Genomic DNA, 19624 nt, shown 5'->3' on the forward strand with positions numbered 1-19624 from the left:
AGTCTGTCTTGGCCCCTTTGCTCCAGAGCTAAACGTGTTGAACAGAGACGCAAGGGCTCCCGCTCGTGAGTTTTGGCCACTGCAGGTCAGACACGTTTGAGTTGCGCGCGCGCCGACATGCAGAGTTTGGAGGTTTGCGGTAGTTGGTACAAGGATCAGCCTGACAGGGCGCTCTCTTTCCCATTGCCTTGGGTTCGCGGGATGGGGACGAACGCATCAGTGGCAGCCGCTTTCGCTTTGCGTGGAAACAACCACATCTCCAAAGTACTGTGCAGTTTGGCACTGGGCCTTATCAGGCGTCATCCCCAGCTCAGCTGGTCGACAAGAGCCAAATCAGAGCACAGCATACCACCAGCTGAGGATGTGGCGGCCTTGTCCAGGCGGCCTGACGCCACTGGCAATCACACCGGCCACGACGGAAGGATGGTGGTGTATGGCCATCCCACGAGGGGCGCCCAACAAGCACAACTCATAGGTCAGCCTTGGTGATGGTTTTTGCGATGTGCGCCGTGCTAGCTTCTGGAGACGTGCTCTGGGTTGAGCACACGCAGTGCGCAGTGGGCCAATTAGGTAATGACCCAAAGGCTAGACAGAGCGTTTTGTGTGCCTCAATGAGACCGTCGCCGAGCTAGACAAAGGGGCGAAAACGGAGCCGAACTCTCGGCACCGGGAAGAAGGCATCGGGTGGGTGCGCTGGGGCTTCCGGATGGCACACAGACAGAAACAATGAATGGCGAAACGTAGTTGCAAGCAGTGCACAGGGCGGGCCATCTGGCCATCTGGCGGTGGATGAGCCCGGGCAAAGCCATGCCCAAAGCCAGGCGGAGGGGGCCTGAGACCCAAATCGGAAGGGCGGGCGGTCTCCAGGGGTCAAACTCAGGAACAGCATCGGCAGTCGAGGGCTGGATCTAAGGAAGTAACCATCCAATCTATGTTGTCAAGCCATCTAGGTTTCTGGGCGCCCCGGCGGTCACAGGCCAGGAAGATGGCGAATTCGGCGGGGCCCCTGGTCGTCCTGCATGATGCAAGGCACAGGCCCGACTAAGAAACTCTGATGTCGGGGTTCTGTGGGTAGTCTGGCAGTCTGGCAATCATGGGCGAGTGTGCGTGTGTGGGTGGAGGGTGGTATTGTGTGGGTCGAGATAGAGGTCAGGCGACTGGATGGTTGGGCAGCGCCCACTCGTCGCATTGTCTCTGCTGCCAGTCGGCCAGTGTGCCTTGACTCTGAAGGGCGTTGTCGATGTCGATTGGCGCAAGTAGCCTGGCCGCCGTTGGACTGCACAGTCCGTACATGTACACTACATTGTGTCTACCGAAGAGTGGGCAAGGGCCGTGCTCAAGCTGTACCCATGCCTGGCGAGGTGCGGGTGGTAGGCAGGTGAGTGGCAGGCAGGCAGGCGACTGATTGCTTGTCCACGTCGTACCGTAGGATTGGGACTGCTGGAAGCTGAATCGCACCTCATGCTATCTCGGTGCTCGGTCTGTCGGTATGAGAGCAGTGCCGGCGATTGGAGATGCCAGCTTGCATTCACACGGTAGTTGCGACTGGGAACATGTGAACAGACGGCGACTCGTCCAATGGCGAATGGGGTTGAAGTCTCGCAATGGAATTCTTGACGATCGGCAGGGCACCAGCGACTACCACAGACGACACAGGCGTTCCTCCTCAGAGAAACAGTTACGTCGTCGTCCAATGGATGAGACTGGCAGATGGCGGCCGACGTGGAGGCCAAACAACATCGAACCGTCTTGCGTTTGAACAGGGCGCAGTGTCCTGGGTGTAAGATGGCATTGGCAGATCATCGCACGCCGATCTTGATGGCCCGGCGCCGTGTCATTGAGCTCTAAGCCTTGCCGGGGCGGTGGCGGGGCTTTGTTAGGACTGGACGGGGAGACAAGTTGACGGGATTGGAGAAGCTGGTGGCAACATGTCGACGATCATCTGTGGTGGATTGCAGTCAGCCTCAAAAGCAACAGCGGCATCAGCATCATGATCATCATCAACATCATCATCACCACCAACACCCCCCTCTCCCTGCACACTGTCGGATGCATTGCCGCAGAATGATCATCTGAGCAAGGGAAGAGAATGCAGGCAGTAGGCCGAACAAGACAGGGACCCAGGACCGCAGGCCCAAGTTGTGGAACTGGTAAGGTGTTTCAGCAGTGACGGGCCCTGTCGATGATGATTTGAGTTTGCTGCTGGACAAATTTGGCCCATCTTGTCTTGGATTGAAGAAGCCCAGTCAGGAAAGGTGTGCTAATAACGATCATAATGGTGGGGTCGGCTTGGCATGTCCCTGCTCCAGCACGGCTTGGCTGTGTGCTTGCGACAAGACAGATGGCCTCTGTATGGGCGAGAGCAGGACGCGCGTCAGAAGCCAAAGCTAAAACGAATGGACGATGGATTGGAGATGGTGGGGAATCGAGCTGACAGACGAGCACAGGATGGCATGCAACAAGATGGGGATGATGGATGTGTGCTGCTTGTACGGAGCACACAGTACTGTGCAGAGAGACCCGGATTCGGTCCAGTCCGATGGAGAGTGAAGGGAGGAGATGATCTGTGTGTGCATCAACGGGAGACGGAAAGCATCGAGTGTGCGATGCGATGGCTCATGACTCGGGTAACACCAACAAGACGGAGGGAGAAGTCGCATAACGTGGTACTGCCATATCAAGGGAGGAGGGTGGGCAGGCAGGCGGGCAGGCGGGCAGGAAGCCAGGAAGCCAGGAAGCCAGGCAGCCAGGCAGCCAGGCAACCTTGAGAGGAAGGCACATGCCTGGGTCTAGCTGATCATAGGCAGACAACATCGTCAGATGAGGACACTCGAAATGTAGGTCTACACAGTACAGTACATCTTCCACGACAATTGCAGCAAGTGCAGCGCAGTGCATTGTCAACCGCCCACCGCCCACTACCCACTGCCCGACGGGGAGCACAGACCATACCTTATTTCTGGCTCCAGGGCATGCCAGGGCATGCCAGGGCAGGGCAGGGCAGGGCAGGGCAGGGCAGGGCATCGCCCCCGTATCATCTGAAGTGCTGTACCGTACCACCGCCCTCTGTGCCTGGTCTGGTGTACCGTACCTGCCTTTTTGCCCACCTGGGTATCGACCTGGGCATCTAGCAGAGACAGGGGCTTTAATGGGCTGGACTTGTCCTCTCCAGGGCCCTTGCCAGCCCGCTGCCGCCCGTCCCTGCCGGCCCTGGTACTTATCTACACTGGGTATCTACACTAGCATCTCTCCTCCTTCCCCCTAGCTGTGCCTTCCCGTCGTCTGCCCGTCTGCCCGTTCCAGGCCCGCCAAAATCGGAAGGCCGATCATCAACATGTTTCCTACCCCCCTCGTCGTTCCGCCCCGTCTGTGCACACACTCACTCACCGACCCTTGTCAGGTACTCAGGTACCCCCACAGGAACAAGTACCTGCATCTGGAAACGGGCAACACCCGGTCTGGGGTGCGACATTGACCGTCTGCATCTTCCAACAGCATCCGTATCATACCATAGCATGTTGCGGTACTGTGTAGAGCAGAGTACGGAATGAGCAGAAGAACAATGACAGATAAGACGGTTGCAGCCCTGCACCTGCTACCTGCCATGTATCCGTCGTGGCTCGGTATACCACAGGACCGTGGTAGGAAATGGTGGGGTGGATGTACCCAGGTACCTTGTCCCTGCCACCCAGCCAATTCCACCCCTCCTTTGTTGTCAAGCTGCTGCCACCACCTTTTCACCCCCCACCACAAAGGAACTTAGAAGCAGCGATATCGTCGTCTTCATCAGGGTTGATCCATCTCTCGTTGAGAGCCTGCAGCTTGCTGTCTGTTTCCCCTCCTCTGCGAATCTGCCCCCCTGCCAGGCCCATCCTATCCTCATCATCACCACCTGGCAAAGCACGAAGGCCGAACAGCCGTCTTAAGGGCCCCAGATCAATTAACCAACCAACCCATGGAATCCATCTCGAAGCCAGCCAGCCAGCCAGCCAGCCAGCCACCTAGCCAGCCAATCCGCAGCCCCAACCTCAGCCCCAACCTCGGCCAGCCTTGCTCGAGAACACCAGTCCCCACCACCAGCAGAGTCCAGTCCAACGCCAGCCAATCTCCCCCAACCCATCCTTTTGCCGCGAACAAAGGAGACCCCTCCACCATGATGAACAACACTCGAGCTGTCACGCCTACCCCTTACTGCCGTCAACGACACTATCCTTCTTAGAGCTGGCCCAAGGGGTGCGTCGAGGCACACCGACGTCTGTGCTGTGCGCTTCTCCTCGCTGGCCTGGCCCACAGCGCGCCCGGGCGGCCGTGCCCCTCGTCTATTGCTCGTCCCAAGTTGGCCCCCGTGCGAGGCACGCTTGACGCCGGGCCTTTATTAACAGCCACCATTTGCGGCCATTTTTGTGGGAGGTTGGGTCCGCCTTATTGCCTGCAACCGCCGATTCCGATGCATCGTCAATCACTCACGCGCCCAACGCACGCACATACGCTTTGCTCGCTCCTCCCGTGGTCTCGAGCCGACTCGCAACATTGTGCAGTACGGCAGACTGTATCCGTAGTACTTTTGAGTCTGGGAGGAATTGCCACGACCTGTCCTGTCTCGACAGCGGCACCCACGTCGATATCATCCTATTTCCGTCGACTCGGCCCACTTCGGAAAAACTGCCTGCAGCCTGACCTGGCTAGACCAGGGACAGTAGATACTGCCTGCAGTCAGTATGCATCAGACGCACCGGGGGCTGGCATTGGATGATGGGCGGGCGCATCGGACAGGGCAGGCAGACTGGCAGTCAGGCACAGCCGATTGACGAGACAAACAAAACACACAGGCACAACATAAAGCCGTAGCCACGGGCGGGTGTTCCTGCGTCCTGGCTGCCACACGAGATACTCCTCGTTTTCAGGCCCGGGCACCTGCTCGCGCCCAGCCAGTTCATCCCACATCCCGCTGCCGCCACCGCCTGCCTCGCTCGGGCAGCCGTCTCCTGCGCCAATGCGAGGGGCATCCCTTAGAACGTGCGTCCTCTGCCGCCAGCGCCTCTCAGGCAGTCAGGCCGTTGCCCGGGCCTGGACCTCGCCGACCAGCCCTCCTCAGCCATTCCTCCCGACCTGTCGCCGTCGCATCCCGGCAGTCCTCTTGTGCTGTACTTGGGCAGGGTAGTCTGGACTGTGTACTGTACTTCCCAACCTCCGCATCTCAGTGCCATGCCCGTCAAAGGTCCGCTGTGTGGTCATGGTGCCTCTTCCCCCCACCCCAAGGGACAGACGACAGCCTCCTACGCGACAACCTTATATGGGATAATTCTGCCACGGGCTCCCACAGCCTCCCTTTCTAGGACCCGAATTACGAATCAGACGACCGGAATTCCTGCCTCCTCCTGCCCTGGGTACAGTCTTGCTACTGTGCACTCAATAGACTACAGTACTAGAGCAACGTGGCGCTGTATTACCCCTCCGCCATCGCCTCGCCAACCTTATCTCGCTTGGCTGGCCAGACGCCCAAGCTCGCAGCAGTGTCGCGCTCGACCTCAGCCCCTGTCGCCCGCCGCTCAGAAAGTGTGCCGCTGTACATCACGACTCCTGCATTTTATCACGGTCCATGCACCACCATGACCAGTCAAAGTCGACATGACCGTGACGCCTTCTTCCACCCGTACAAGCATCGATGAGCCCGCTTTGACTATATCCCAAGAGCTTCATACGAACTGGACCATGGAATTGTAATGTAGCATGCGACAAGACGAGCACCGAGTCTCACCTGTCTTCACTTGTCCGCGTCGACTCGGGTCACGGCAGATAGCGGCCACGCACCTGCACGCCTCTCTGTCCCGGTAGAGCAGGCTGAGCTAAGCTTATTGCAATTATCACGACTGTCTGCTAGCCATTGCATTTCGGTGTTTCCGTCGCAGCCAGCCAGCCCAGGCTACGAGGTGGCCTAGCCTCCACCCGCTGTCTGTACAACTCATCCGCTGGAGTTGTGGGAAACACCGGGTACCCATTGTAACCTGCCTTGGCTCGCTCGCCTGTGCCTGGCCGGGGGTCACTAGCTAGCCTGGAAACTCACAGGCAGGGGGGTGGTTCCGTTCCTTTCCCTTTCTCCTCTGCTGCAAGCCGCCATGGTTGGCCAGCCGCAAACCGCCCACACATTAGTACCTGGGCCAAAGTGGAGAGGACAAGAGGCTGCATCCGCTGCTGCAGAGGAGGAGAAAAAAAAAAAAAAAGAAAACAGACGAAGCCCGCCGCAGTCGCCTTCAAACTTGTACTGGTAGTCGCCGTACGGGAAGCCTCGCCGTCCTGCCCTTCTCAGCCAAGTCCCCAAGTGTTCTCCTCGACGTTCCGTGTACTGTTGGCACTCTGCACGGAACAACAAGACGGGGAGGCTGACGGACGAGGCCGGACACCGGAGGTACTGTCTGTATGTAACAGTACATGTACATGCAGCCAGGCAGCCCGGAATGCCCAGGCACCCCTCTACCACGGTACGGTACTCACTTGACAAGCCGGGCGTCAGGGACGGACCTGGGACGTTCCACCTCTTGCTGGCCCTGGACCGGCACCAGCAATCTTCCTCTTAGCCTAGGGGATTTTCATGCAGGGAACTGGCGGCTTTGGTCGGTGCAACATTGCCACAGGGCCGGTTCCCCTGCCACCTTTTCTTCTGCTCCTTGCCCCAATCCGGACTGCGCAACGTCAGTTCCTCTTTCTCATCAATCCACTCCGTCGCCTTTTCCCGCCTTCTCGACCCTGCCCTGTCTGTCACCAGCGCAGACCAGCGCAGCAGCCTCCCTCTGCTCGCCATTGTATTATTTTCGGCTCCGAGATATCGCCAACTCCACCTCCCCGGCCACCCATCATCGTACAGCCAACCTGGGGGACGAACGACTTCTGCTGCCTCCACATCCGACGACAGCTGACAGCCCTCTTCTCTCCTGAGCCCTCTCTCACTGTCTCGCTCTCTCTCACTCACACTCTCCATCCCACCCTCCTCCGCGAAACACATGCGGTCTGCTGCTGTGTTGTCCAGCTGGCCGGTCTGAGCGTATCGCGATCCCCCACTTTGGCAATCCGAAAACCGCATCGTCAGCAACAGGGGCAGCCGGCGTTGTGGACCTCGATCGCCATTTTTTTTTTGCTGTGAGGCGCGTAGTGAGCGTGCACGGGATCCGCTCTTGTCAACCCCCTCTCTCGCTTCCTCTCAGACAGGGCAACCCATCATCACAGAAAAAAAAGGGCAAAAAATCCCACCGTCCCAGGTTGACAGCTCGATCTCAATGAAACATCAACATCAATAATCCTTGGGCGCTGTCTTGCTCTCCTCACCCTGTCCCTATCTCTACCCGGCCTCCCTGCCTCTCCTCTTCTCTAGTCAGACTTCCGTCTAGGCACTAGGCTTAACAATCAGTCTCAAACATCATCCCGCCGCAGGGCCCCGCATCACCCCTGTCCCTCCCCTTCCCTGCTGGACCAGGACGCACCGACTGTTGGCGGCGTCCCAACTCAGCCTCACCATAGGCTACTGGTTTCTTAAGCGCCGCATCACCCTCCCTTGGAATCCTCCGGTTCTCCCTTTGACTCCTCTCAGCTGCACCGCTTCCAACCAGCCCCTTTCCCCCCCAAACGACTACAAAGATGGCGGCGACTTTTCGATCCGTCAACTCATCACAACTACCGCCTCCCGACATGGCCGAGGCCGACTCCAAAGTGAAGTCACCCACGACGCCCCGACCCAGTACAGCCCCGCACTTGCCGCCGCCGCCGACACAGACCGCCATGGATGATGCGACGACCCCAACGAGAGCCACATTTGGTGCCGGCGTCATGGCCCAACAAAAACCTCTCCCGTCGTCGCCATTCCCCGAGGGCATTCAGATAAAGCCCGAGGACGCCACAGAGAGCAAGCGATCGTCCAGGGAGACCTCGCACAACCCCAAGAAATCAAGGGACTCTGCAGAGATGGACGTTGACGGCTCCGAGGATAAGGGCACGCCAGGTGGTGAGGAAGGTGCCGAGTCGGAGGACGAAGACAGCGTGAACGCCGATGGAAGCCGCTCGAGCAAGAAGAAGAAATCACAGCGCTTCTGGTGCACAGACTACCCGCCATGCAATCTGAGCTTCACGAGGAGCGAGCACTTGGCAAGGCACATCAGGTACGATTGGTCCCAGTTGTAGCGATGGGCCCTTGTTACATGCAGCGAATACTAACACATCTAATCAGAAAACATACTGGCGAACGCCCATTCACATGCCACTGCTCGAGGCGTTTCTCCCGCCTGGACAACCTGCGACAGCACGCCCAGACCGTACATGTGAACGAGGACATCCCGATGGACTCGTTGGCGGCGACTGGGACGAGATTCCAGCGACAGGTACGGACTGACCGGGTGCGCCAGGGCACCGGAAGAGCAAGGGCCTCGACGGCTGGCAGCATTGGCGCACCGGCTCGCGGTCATTCCAAGTCGCTGTCGACGTCCAGTATCACTAGCATCAGCTCTATCGGCTCGACTTTCAGTTCGAGGGACGACATCCGCTCGGGAAGGCGCCCGCCTCCTCTCGTCATGGCTGGAGACCCCCAGGCCCAAAGGCTGTCCATGACATCGATCGACTCCTACCGCAGCGCTGGTTCGGGCCATTTCCCGTTCCGGCAGCCATCGCCCAGTGACTTTGGCACACCGACCTCGGCAACCTTCTCCACCGGCCAGAACAGCCCGAGATGGGGCTCCGGTGTTGGCTCACCTGCCACCACATACTCACGCAGCCATGCCATGTACCCATCTGGGTCTCGCACCCCACACGAGCGGCGGCTTAGTGTGCCTTCTGGCGTCAACCCCTTCCAGTCTCCTCATGGGACTGGGAATCTTGGTCGGCCCCTCTTTGGGCCTGGCTCTCAGAATGCTTCAAACTCTGCCGCCCTTGGTTCTCCGGGCGGCAGCTTGCTTGGCTCACCCACCACCTCAACCTCTGGGTGGTCGCGTCGCGACTCGACCAACAGCATTACTGATGAATGGCGCAGGAGGACCTGGCACCCAGATAGTAGCAACTTCACTAACCCGGGGAGTCGACTCAGCCAGGTCATCACATCGTCGCAGCTCGACCCTCCTCCCGAGCCCCTGCCTGCCGTTGTCAAGAACGGCCCTCCACAGCAGTGCATCCGCCTGCCTGGTATCGAGTCGTTCGATCCCATCGCGCGTCGACCATCCTCACCTGTCAGGAGGGCTCCTTCTCCCATGATGGTGGACTCTGAGGGCACCACTCCGCCGACTCTGTTGCCGTCTGCCAACATCTCTGTTGAGAGACATGGCTCACAACAGTGGGAGATGGGCCTTCATCGCGGGCTGAACCGTCTGGAGATCAACAGCACGACCCCTCCGCGAGACAGCGCTGGAGCCTGGGCGAGCGAGGTCCAGCAGGCCATGCAATCCCGGGCAGAACCCCCTCGGGCATATCAGCCTACCGTTCGTTTTGAAGCCCAGCCGCAGGTTGTGCACCCCCCACCCGCTCCCTCTGCTACTGGACCCCCTCGAGGGCATCACCATACGATGTCGGCCCCGTTGATATCGACACACCGTGAAGCTAAGCGCCATGGCTGGTACAACGGACCAGCAGTCACCGTCCACGAAGACAGGGTCTTGGAGTCACGGCCGCATGTCGACCGCATTGCGCACCCAAATCTGCACGCTTTCTCCGGTTTCCCTGCCCGTGAACAGCAGCAATCTCAGTACGCGCCCCAGGCGACAAGCCCTCCTGAGAACATGAGAAGGCTGGAGGCTCTTGTTGCTGTGGCCACGAGCGAGTCGTCTTCTACTGCAACGGCATGCTAGGGAGGATCTTGATTTGTACGAGGATAACCGACCCACCTGTGTGCTCGTTCTATTTCTACGATGTCGATATTGCGCCGACCCGATGTCTCGGCACTACAAACCATGCCCTGCTCATGACCTGAACGACACATTTTCGAATATTACAACGACAGTCACGATAACCTTACACTTGCATTGGGAGAGGCTTGCATTGCTCCCCGGATACGACAAGGCAGCACACACTCGCTCACCATCCGTGTCTTTTCTCTTTTTGGGTTTTCTTTTCCGGGCGGTCTTGACGAAACAGTGATACCAGGTCGGCGGTTTTGACTTAGTTTGGCGCTGTGGATACCTGCTTTATTTATTTTGGATATGTCTATCAGCGTTGCAATTGATTTCCGTCTTGTCTTTTTTTTTTTTTGGTCACCTGTGGCGTTCCTTTGCTTGCCTCCTCTCGCTCTCCGCTACCTGACCATCTCCTTGTGCCTTCCTCGACCACCTCATCCTCTTTCTTCCGGCTTGACCTCTGCTTCTCAACTGCGAATCCACTTCAGCTACTTACTAGCCACGGGGATAAGCAACACCTACCCGATTCGACCTAGATAAGACCTGCCTTGGAAGTCTACTTGATCAACCAACACTTTTCCCACTTTTCCCGCCACCATTTCTCGACGTGATTTGAGGAGCAAGGACGAGGGCGACGGCGGTTCCCTGCTCTTCCCCAAAACGGGGATATGTGGGGAGGGAACATTAATGTGACACGGCGGGCCATGGGGACGGGAAGTACTCTGCTTCTATGATACCCCACCATCTTTGAATGACGGAAGGCTTTTGCATCATCATTGGAGGTCCTCTGTAGAGGCCGCCCGGGCGTGGGCTATCTCTTGGACATGCGGACAGGACACGAGGACAAACAACAATACGGGGGGCGAGTCTACACGATGCCACCGTCGGACATGGCATTTGGGAGGCTAGATTGAACAACCATTCTGTTTCGTCCGCCTCCATCTCCAAGCCGGGAGCTAGGGCCACAGTCCATCAACAACTGAGCCACATCTCGGCCTCTTGACCCCGGGTGCCCATCGGCAATTGGATTGGGGGCGTGATCATCTCTACTCCTGGGCTTCACGTATTTCACTTCTTTCGGCCGCACTATCCGAGCTTGACCTTGATATCGTATTGTGGGCGGCTCCCAGGGATGGGGCTCGTTTTCGACGGGCGGGCGGGATTGATACCCTAAGGTTGGACGGAAGGGGGGTCGTTATTCCCGTCAAGTGAGATGGGTCCCCCACACAGCGGTCCGGGCTGTCCTATCTCTATTTTCTCGTATTCTTACATAGCGTTTCAATGGGATCTTGATATTTATCCGCATTAATAATGGATGTCTTGGTGAGGGTGAACTTATGAATCACCACCTCGTCTATTATGTGGTGAGGGATGCTGCTCAAGTGATGTGTGGTTCCGTCCTGTCCTGGCCTGGCCGGGCTGGCCTCCCACCTGGCCTCCCTACCTACCTAGGTACCTATCGGCGGCGGCGGCGGCGGCGGTTGCGGCTTCTCCGTCTACTATGTATGAATAATCACCGGGGAGGTGGAGGTGGGGAAGGGAGGAGGAGGGACGGGATATGTCTCTCGACCGGGGCTAGGGGGTCCACGGGTTTTAGATACCCGCCTGCTCTGCCGCGCGTGCGCGCGTTGCGTGGAGACCCTGGATGGGAGTGTTGTAGGTACTAGTAGAGGTAGGTATGTATAGAGCACAAAAAGACAACAGGCCGTCCGTACCTAGGTACTGCCAGCCGTGATACCCGCGGCGGCGGCGGCGCCGCTGCCGTTGCCCGTTGCCGGCTCGTTCGTTCGGGTGGTAACCGAGACATACACACACACACATGAGCCACTGATACTACCCTTTAGAGAGAAACTGCCCAGGTTGGAGATGTGGCACATTTGCGAAGGGAGATGTGGCTGGTTCGTTGGTTCGAGATAGGGGGAAGGGGGGGGGGAGACGCAGAGGCGGCGACGGGCTAGGTAGGTAGGTAGTTAGAGACTCCCAGTTATTAGATACTATTGGTAGCAGGAGGGGAGTCGCGGGGTTTGATGTCGCATTGTTATTGTACATATGTGTCGTTGTCCCCCCTTCTTCCGCGCGCGCCTTTGTATTTTTAGTTGTTTTTGTTTTTGTTCTTGTTGTTGTCTCCCCCCCCCCTCTCACCCCCTGCGTCGTGTAGTAACGTTGACCTAGAGGTCGGCTGCCCTCTAGGGCTGCATGCATACTCCGTACATGTACCTCCTCGTCTTGGGGCCCCCTTGGCTTGCTTGTCCTGTGGCTGGGGATATGGGACTTGCCGGGGACACGGGGGATCAATGCTACACACTGCCAGTGGCAGGAGTATGGGATATGGGGGATACTCCTCTCGGGCGGTCTGTGGACGCTGGTGAGTGGTGCGTGTGTGTCGGTGGTCAGTCAGTTCAGTCAGTTCAGTCAGTCAGTCAGCACGTCTGCACGTCTGCGGGTCTGCATTATGTGGGAGTGGGTGGGTGTATGGATGGAGTGGCCGATCGCGGATGTAGCAACACGCAGCAACGCGCAGCAACAGCAGCAGCAGCAGCAGCAGCAGCGTCGTCTTGCATTGCATTGCATGCGTGTGTTGCGTGTAACAAACTGTACTGTCTGACTGTTAGCTACTCAGGCTGTGCTTTAAAGTACAGTAGTAGTCTAATCTGGCCTGGTCTGGCCTGGTCTGGCCTGGTCTCGCTGTTTCCCGCGAAGGCCGTGGGGCAGCGAGGATGGGGTCAGCTGGGCTTGCTCCGGTTGCTGATGTGATGCCACTCCTGCTGCTTGCTGTCTTTTGTTTGAGCATGGGGATTCGGGGCCGGGTTGGCACGGGAGTAGTATCGCGGCGGGTGTAACGTTCGGGGGGAGGGGGGTGGGATCAACGGCGGCGGGCATGGGTGCATGTGGGGTTGGTTGGCTGGCCCTCGCGTGGGAAAGGTGTCTTTCTCGGGCAGGGTGTGTGGGATGGGATGGGATGATCCGTTGTGTCTTTTTTTTTTCTTTTTTTTTTCTTGGTCATCTTTTTTCCCCTGTGGCTGGGACTCGGAAGATCTTGTATCTATCTATCCGCGTACATGGGTGACTAGTTCGTGCACTCATCTACTAATGCACCTGGGTACGCCAGCCAGCCTGCATTTGTGCGTGTACTATGCAATGCAGGTCTATAGAACTGTAAAGTGTGTGTGGAAACCTGCCATGGCTGGAAAACTGGGGGTCTCTCTCTCTCTCCGTGTGCGCACCCTGGGCTTGGGCTGGGGTATCTGCGCTTGATATGTATGTTTCACCTTGGTCTGCCCCTGTCTGCTGTATTTGTTTGGTGAGTTCCGCGAAATTGGTCCATGTGGGTGCGTGTTGTGTAGGAAGGGGTGTGTGTTCGTGTCTGCAGCAGGCCCTGTCCGTCGGAACCAGTGGCAGTGGCACTCTGCACCTTGCTGACCCCAGACATGAGGATGTTCTAGATTGTGGTTGATGAATCCCGTCCCGGGCGTGCAGTGTTTCCGCAGCCTTCATGTCTGGTCAGTCAGTTGGTACTAGTACTAGATAGACCCTGTGGCTGATGAATTCATCCACATGCATCACTAACACCACGAGTACACCCGCAGCAGCCGAGCCCAGGGTCCTGTTGTCTTGTCTATTTAGATCCTGAGGCATGCAGAGGTGAGACCACCCACACATGTGAGCTGGAGGAGGGTGGGAAGACTCAGACAAATGTCGTCACTCTTGACCAGGGGTGCAAGAGGCAGCAGCTCCACAGTTGAAATGCCCCGTGGGCTTAACCGTCGGTGGTGAGTGGACCGCATATACATATCTAGTGCTGCAGCCTGCCTTTGGACCCTTTCCCCAGCTGCCCAGCTGCCCCAGCTGATCTCATGGCTGAAAGGGAAGGGCACATGAAACGGGAAGACTCACTCACTCACCCACACACTCACACCAGATGTCACTCACTCACTCACTCACCCAACCCAGCCCCCCAGCCTCTTGGGAGAAATACAGCGCGGCAGTGCCAGCGAGCGTGGTAGGAGAACAGAGTTCAACCTAGTGGGCGGTGGCGCGCTCATGCCTTATCATCCGTCATGTCGTCCATCGTGCCGTCAATCCTGCCTTGGTGTCGTCTCGTCTGCCATCTCGATTCATTAGGGTAGAGATATGATGGCTGGGCCGGGCTGGGCTGGGCGGGAAGACGGAAAGCAGATACCCATCCACCCCTGCCCAAGTGTGGCGTCAAACGTCAAGGACAGGGATGGGTGAGTGAGGGGTATGACGTAGCCAGGTGTGGCTGATGCACCAATGACCGAGAGGCCTGGCCGTACATATGGCGTATTGCGTTGGCTCACATCACTTACAGGGCCGCAAAACAGGGCAGGTGAGGGAGTCTTGTGTTAGTTTTGCTTGCTTGGTTGTCGTTAACAGTAGACTGCTTGTACTGGGTGTGCAAACTGTTAGAGCCTTGCCCTGCCCTGCCCTGGTCAAGGCCCTGAGATCTGATATCATAGGTATCATATGCCAGCAGGCAGGCAGGCATGAGACTAGAGGGAGCTGGCCCGGTGCACGATGATGCTATGCGTGCCTGCAGTGCTGTCACTCGGGCTTACCTGTCTTATAAGGCGTGGCTGAGGACCCTTGGATCTGCCTCTGCTCTTTCTCCCTTTTGGGCATACACTCTGCAACTACACCGGACCTCTGATACTGTAAGCATGTGACGTTTAAGTCCAACCAGGCTGCATATAATATCGAAACCAAAACTGACCGTCCACCTCCAGATAGACAAACCTAGGAATATCATCTGGATCTGCTCTGCGGCCCTGCCAGATCAGCGTAACCTTGAGAACCTACTACACACATACACTACGTCTCCCACGATATCTTGACCAACATACACACCCAACATGGCAGCCAACATCCAGAACGCAACAGCCGGCGCCCCCCAGCTCTCCGAGGAGGACAAGAAGAAGCAGACCTGGGGCGAGTACGGCAAGCAGGTCTACAACGAGCAGTACGAGCGGTGGATGCCCTGGATCGAGGACTTTTACCTGCGCTGGTTCACGCGCGACAACAAGGCCAGCTACACCACCAAGGGTCAGTCACCGTCGTAATCACATACTCTCCCTCACCATCAGTACTCCTACTCCCACTACTTCTTCCCTCACGTACTGACACTGACACACGCGCAACAACAGACACGCTCGACAAGTCCAAGGTCACCGGCATCAAGCAGGTCGACAAGCTGCAGGACGGCGTCAACAACCTGGTCGCGGGCCAGGTGGGCCAGGACGGAATGCTGCAGCCCGTCGGCGACGCCTTCTCCAGGGAGGGCATCAACCGCGCCGAGCGCCAGGGCAAGGACGACAGCGGCAGCTATGCGCCCGGCCCGGCGGGGAGCGTCGTGAACCCGCTCGCCGAGGGGGGCAAGAAGGTCGGCGGGGGCATTGTTGACGGCGGCAAGGCGGCTGGGGGTTATGTTGGCGGGCTGTTTGGGGGTGGTGGTGCGAAGAAATAGGCGGGTGATCACCCAGCCGCCTTCTCCATCGTCTTCCTTCTTGTTACTTACCCCTTTCTTTTTTTGGTTCGGCTGTCATGGTTGGAAAGAGTGTTCCGTTCCTGTTTCTGTTGGCATCGTGGCCTTCTCGAATACCCCCTCCTAGCGAAATTTCTAATGCCATATTGGTAGTTGTCTGCTATTCTACCCATACTACTAAGTAGTACACTTCTAAATGTCTTTTTGTAGCAATCACACCTCCGCCAACTTCCTTCTTGCCTCCTCCACCATCTCCTCCACATCATAGTGCCATATCTCGTGAAACCGCCATGTTATCTCCCTCCCAAACCCCTCCGCGCTCCGAGACAGGTCCCGGTCCTTCCACTGGAACAGGTCGACGGCCTCGCGCGTGTGCCGAACCAGCCACTGCGTCCGGTCGTAACGGACCTCGCTGTAGACCCCGAACGCGGCGGCCAGCCTCTGCCCGAGCGTCGTCTTGGTCGAGGGCTTCCCGCCGTCCGCGCCAACGCCGTCGACAACACCCTCCTGTTCCTGGACTACCGTGAGCAACAGCTCCGCCAGCAGGTACGCGTCCTCGATGCCGAACCCGGCCCCGGCGCCGAGGTGCGGCCCGCAAGCGTGCGCAGCGTCGCCGGCGAGGCATGTCACCCTGCCGGCACCAGCACCAACACCAACACCAACACCCACACCCCTGGCCCCCTCTGTCTCCGTCTCTGACCCCCCGCCGTGATACCGCGGCACGGGGTTCTCCACCATGTCGAAGATAGCCCACTTGTCCATCTCGGCCGGCGGCAGCAGCCCCACGACGGCCCGGATGTCAGGGTGCCACCCCTCGAACGCGGCGCGGGCCTCCTCGGCCGTCGCGACGCCGACGTGCGGGTTCCTGGTGCCCGCGGGCGGGTGCCACTCCGGGCTCGGGTCGGACACGACGACGAGGGCGTTGAGGACGGTGCTGTTTGCCACCGGGTAGGTTATCACGTGGGCGCCCGGGCCGTTGTACATGTAGCGCGTGTTGATCATGTGCTGCGGGAGGGCGGCGGCGGCCTGCTCCATGGGGATCAGGGCGCGGAACGAGTACTTCCTGCTGTATGTTGCTGCGGACCCGGCGCCGAAGAGGAGGGTGCGCAGGCGGGAGCGGATGCCGTCGCAGCCGATTACTGGTTGTGGGGTGTGTGATGTGAGTATATATGTGTGAGGTCGTACTTGCTCGCTCACCTGCGTGTAAGTGGAGGAGGAAGGGGATAATAGGATAATATCAAAATCACCCACCCGCATCAGCAGCCTCCTCCGTCCCATCCTCAAACACGAGCCTCACCCCCTCCCCCTCCCCCTCCCCCTCCCCCTCCCCTTCACGCCCGTCCCTCACCTCCCTCAAGGCCTTCCCAAACACGACCCGCCCCCCGGGGAGGCGCCCCAGCACCTCCTCGAGCAGGTCCGCCCGCCGGCACCCGCGGAACCTGCCCTCGCCCACGAACAGCCTGTAGTAGACCTCGCGGCTCAGCCCGTCGACCCACTGGAAGTAGTCCTCGCCGTTGGGGTTGGCGACGCCCTCGTACGCCTCGGCGGCGGCGGGCGACAGGAGGTTGAGCGCCCGCTCCGCGTTGGGGCTGAGGCCGATGCCCGCGCCGCCGGAGCCGATGGCCTCGCGCGTGCGGGCGCGCTCGTAGACCGTGTAGGGGACCCCGCGGGCCTCGAGGCCGGCTGCTAGGGTTAGGCCTGTTATGCCTGCGCCTATTATTGCGATGTGAGGGGGGTTGGTCGTGGGGGACATGTTTGTGTGTGTGTGTGTGTGTGTTGGGGGAGGGGTTTGTTCGTTTGATGCGCAGAGATTCACGTGTTGAGGAGAAGGATATGTGAGGCAATAGTGAGTGTGTGAGGTCTGTTGGGTGAAAGCGTCGTTGGGTCTGTGAGCTGTGAGCTGTGAGCTGACAGCTGAGAGCTCTGTCAGATATCCATCTTTCCATCACATAGAATTAATTAGCTCGGTAAATAGGTCCCTGAGGGGCACGGATATGCTTCCATGCCAGTGCGTCTATTTGCTCCTCCTGCTGGCCCATTGGCTGTGGCGTGCCGTGCCGACGTTGGCAATTCCCCCCTCTCGGAGTCCGACCGCCGTTCCAAGGTTCCTTTTGGGGCCGCCCCCAGCGGCGGAGGTCCGGGACCTCGGGGATTAGTTATGGCTGCTCTTCTTTGATGACTGCAGGTCTAACCCGGCACGGGCCGGAGATTTGAAAGCCTCGGTTCTTGTTTTCTCTTTTCAATTTTGAGTTGTGGGCAGACCTGGGATATCAATATCGATTATTACTCACCTGGTCTGGTTACACGAGCAACGAAACATCGTCGAGATGGCCGGGGAGTACAGCCTGAGCAAGGAAAAGGTTCTTTTGACGGGTATGTGTTAAACAGCCAGCCAGCCAGTCAGCTCACACGCGAGTGCGTGTGCGACCTATAGACCTGCATATGTGTGGTCATTCGCTGAGTTGGTGATACATATGTGGCTGACGAATCTTTCATGGTCTGCTGTAGGCGGTAGTGGATTCATCGCCTCACACGTACTCGACACACTTCTTGCGCATGGGTCAGTATACGCGCCTCTATGACAATGCTCTCATGAATCCATGGCACAGCCTCCCTCATGACTTCAACAGCCCATCACAGTCCGGGACATGACGGGCCTTTGCTAAACTCTTTTGGCTCAGGTTCTCAGTGGTCGTGACGGCAAGGTCAACCGCAAAGGGCGAGGCCATCGTCGGCTCAATCGACGAGGCCCTGCGGTCTGACGTGTCTTTTGCTGTGGTGGAGGATATCGCCCAGGAGGGGGCATTTGACCATGTGTGTTCCTGCAGTCCGTCCATGCGAAAAAGAGTCATCCTCACTTCTCTCAGGTCTTCCAATCCGGGCCAAAGTTCGACTATGTCATCCACACGGCGTCTCCCTACAACTTCAACGTGGGAGACCCGGTCAAGGACTTCCTCGATCCCGCCATCAAGGGGACCACAGGCATCCTCAAGTCGATCAAGGCATATGCCCCGTCCGTGAAGCGCGTCGTCATCACCTCGTCCTCGGCGGCCATCATCAACCCGCTGAAGCACGAGAAGGTCTACGACGAGAGCAAATGGGCCCCCTTCACCTGGGAACAGGTCCTGGCCGAGCCCAAGTTCGGCTATCCAGGGAGCAAGGTGAGCAAGCCCCGGTCCCAGCCCTTCTGCCCTTCCTTCCTACCAGCGCTTGGAAAGTTCCCAGCCCCCCCCCCTTCTAGAATACTTACTCTCGCCCACCCACAACCTAACGCCCCACGAACCCACAGGTCCTAGCCGAAAAGGCAGCCTGGGACTTTGTGGCCACCCAGAACCCAAGCTTTGACCTCGCCACCATAAACAACACCTACACCTTCGGCCCCGTCCAGCGCCAGCTCCCCACCCTCGCGTCGATCAACACCTCCAACCAGCGCATCCGCGACCTGGTCCAGGGCCGGATGCGGCACGGGCTCGAGCCCACCGCGCCCGTGTTCACGTGGTGCGACGTGCGCGACGTGGCGCTCGCGCACGTGCGGGCCATCCTGAGGCCCCACGCGGGCGGGAGGAGGTTCTACGTGGTCGGGGGTTACTTTTCGAACAAGAGGCTCGCGGATGTCATCCGGGACCGGTTCCCGGCCCTGGAGAGGGAGGGGAAGCTGCCGCCCGTGGGGGAGGGGGTGGTTGATGATTTCCCTGCGGATGTGTATGGGTTCGATAATTCGCGGAGCCGGGGGGTTTTAGGGATTGAGTATCGCGGGTTGGAGGAGAGTGTTGTTGATACTGTTAGGTCTATTTTGGAGTGGGAGAGGAGACATGGGGTGAGTACATAGGGTTGTATATATGTAGTTCCGAATAACATGGAGTGATTCTTGGAAGTAGGTGTCTTTTATTACATATATAGCCTATATAGTTTTACTTTTATTTTATATATATTTAAGGATATATATAGTACCTTTATATAATAATAAGTATTTAAAACTTAATATTTAAAAAGAATATAATATTAATAATAATAGTTATAATATAATAAGTATTTATAATCTTAACTTTATAATATATAAATAAAGTTAAAGAATATTATTTTAATAATAATATTAATTAAAATATTATAAAAGAGTTATATAATAAGATTAAGTCTTTAAAAATAATTATTATATAAATAAATTATATTAAAAAGTTTAATTAAAAATTATCCCTTTAAATATATATATATATATATTAATAAAACCTTTATTAAATAAATTTATAAAATTCAATATTAT

At 57.5% G+C, this 19624-nt stretch overlaps 4 protein-coding genes across 4 annotated transcripts; 3 read left to right on the forward strand and 1 right to left on the reverse strand.

The window, feature by feature from the left end:
* The first annotated feature begins 6594 nt into the window (after window positions 1–6594).
* On the forward strand, window positions 6595–11744 carry KVR01_013599 (uncharacterized protein). The gene is made up of 2 exons (XM_044790119.1): window positions 6595–8147; window positions 8216–11744. The coding sequence occupies exons 1-2, from the start codon at window positions 7630–7632 to the stop codon at window positions 9816–9818; spliced, it is 2121 nt and encodes a 706-aa protein (XP_044637374.1). The 5' UTR covers window positions 6595–7629; the 3' UTR covers window positions 9819–11744.
* A 1638-nt stretch (window positions 11745–13382) lies between these two features.
* Window positions 13383–16010, forward strand: KVR01_013618 (uncharacterized protein). The gene is made up of 3 exons (XM_044792709.1): window positions 13383–14536; window positions 14609–14924; window positions 15026–16010. The coding sequence occupies exons 2-3, from the start codon at window positions 14735–14737 to the stop codon at window positions 15343–15345; spliced, it is 510 nt and encodes a 169-aa protein (XP_044637393.1). The 5' UTR covers window positions 13383–14536; window positions 14609–14734; the 3' UTR covers window positions 15346–16010.
* Window positions 15577–17254, reverse strand: KVR01_013601 (uncharacterized protein; the record flags this gene model as incomplete). Its single annotated transcript, XM_044793913.1, has 2 exons — window positions 16615–17254; window positions 15577–16502 (listed from the first exon to the last, which is right to left on the reverse strand). The coding sequence occupies exons 1-2, from the start codon at window positions 17114–17116 to the stop codon at window positions 15577–15579; spliced, it is 1428 nt and encodes a 475-aa protein (XP_044637376.1). The 5' UTR covers window positions 17117–17254.
* Window positions 17255–17690: 436 nt separating this feature from the next.
* On the forward strand, window positions 17691–19192 carry KVR01_013615 (uncharacterized protein; the record flags this gene model as incomplete). Its single annotated transcript, XM_044791475.1, has 5 exons — window positions 17691–17736; window positions 17872–17923; window positions 18045–18177; window positions 18231–18524; window positions 18653–19192. 5 exons carry the CDS (start codon window positions 17691–17693, stop codon window positions 19190–19192), a joined length of 1065 nt encoding a protein of 354 aa, XP_044637390.1.
* Between the last annotated feature and the right edge of the window lie 432 nt (window positions 19193–19624).

The sequence above is a fragment of the Diaporthe batatas genome (assembly GCF_019321695.1).
Source record: "Diaporthe batatas strain CRI 302-4 chromosome Unknown Contig00029, whole genome shotgun sequence".
NCBI lineage: Eukaryota > Fungi > Ascomycota > Sordariomycetes > Diaporthales > Diaporthaceae > Diaporthe > Diaporthe batatas.

Bases quoted from the DNA above. Each gene is read 5' to 3' on its own strand.
- KVR01_013599 (XM_044790119.1), top strand. From the start codon at position 7,630: ATGGCGGCGACTTTTCGATCCGTCAACTCATCACAACTACCGCCTCCC. The intron at 8,148-8,215 runs GTACGATTGGTC...ACATCTAATCAG, and splicing joins CACTTGGCAAGGCACATCAG to AAAACATACTGGCGAACGCC.
- KVR01_013618 (XM_044792709.1), top strand. From the start codon at position 14,735: ATGGCAGCCAACATCCAGAACGCAACAGCCGGCGCCCCCCAGCTCTCC. The intron at 14,925-15,025 runs GTCAGTCACCGT...GCGCAACAACAG, and splicing joins GGCCAGCTACACCACCAAGG to ACACGCTCGACAAGTCCAAG.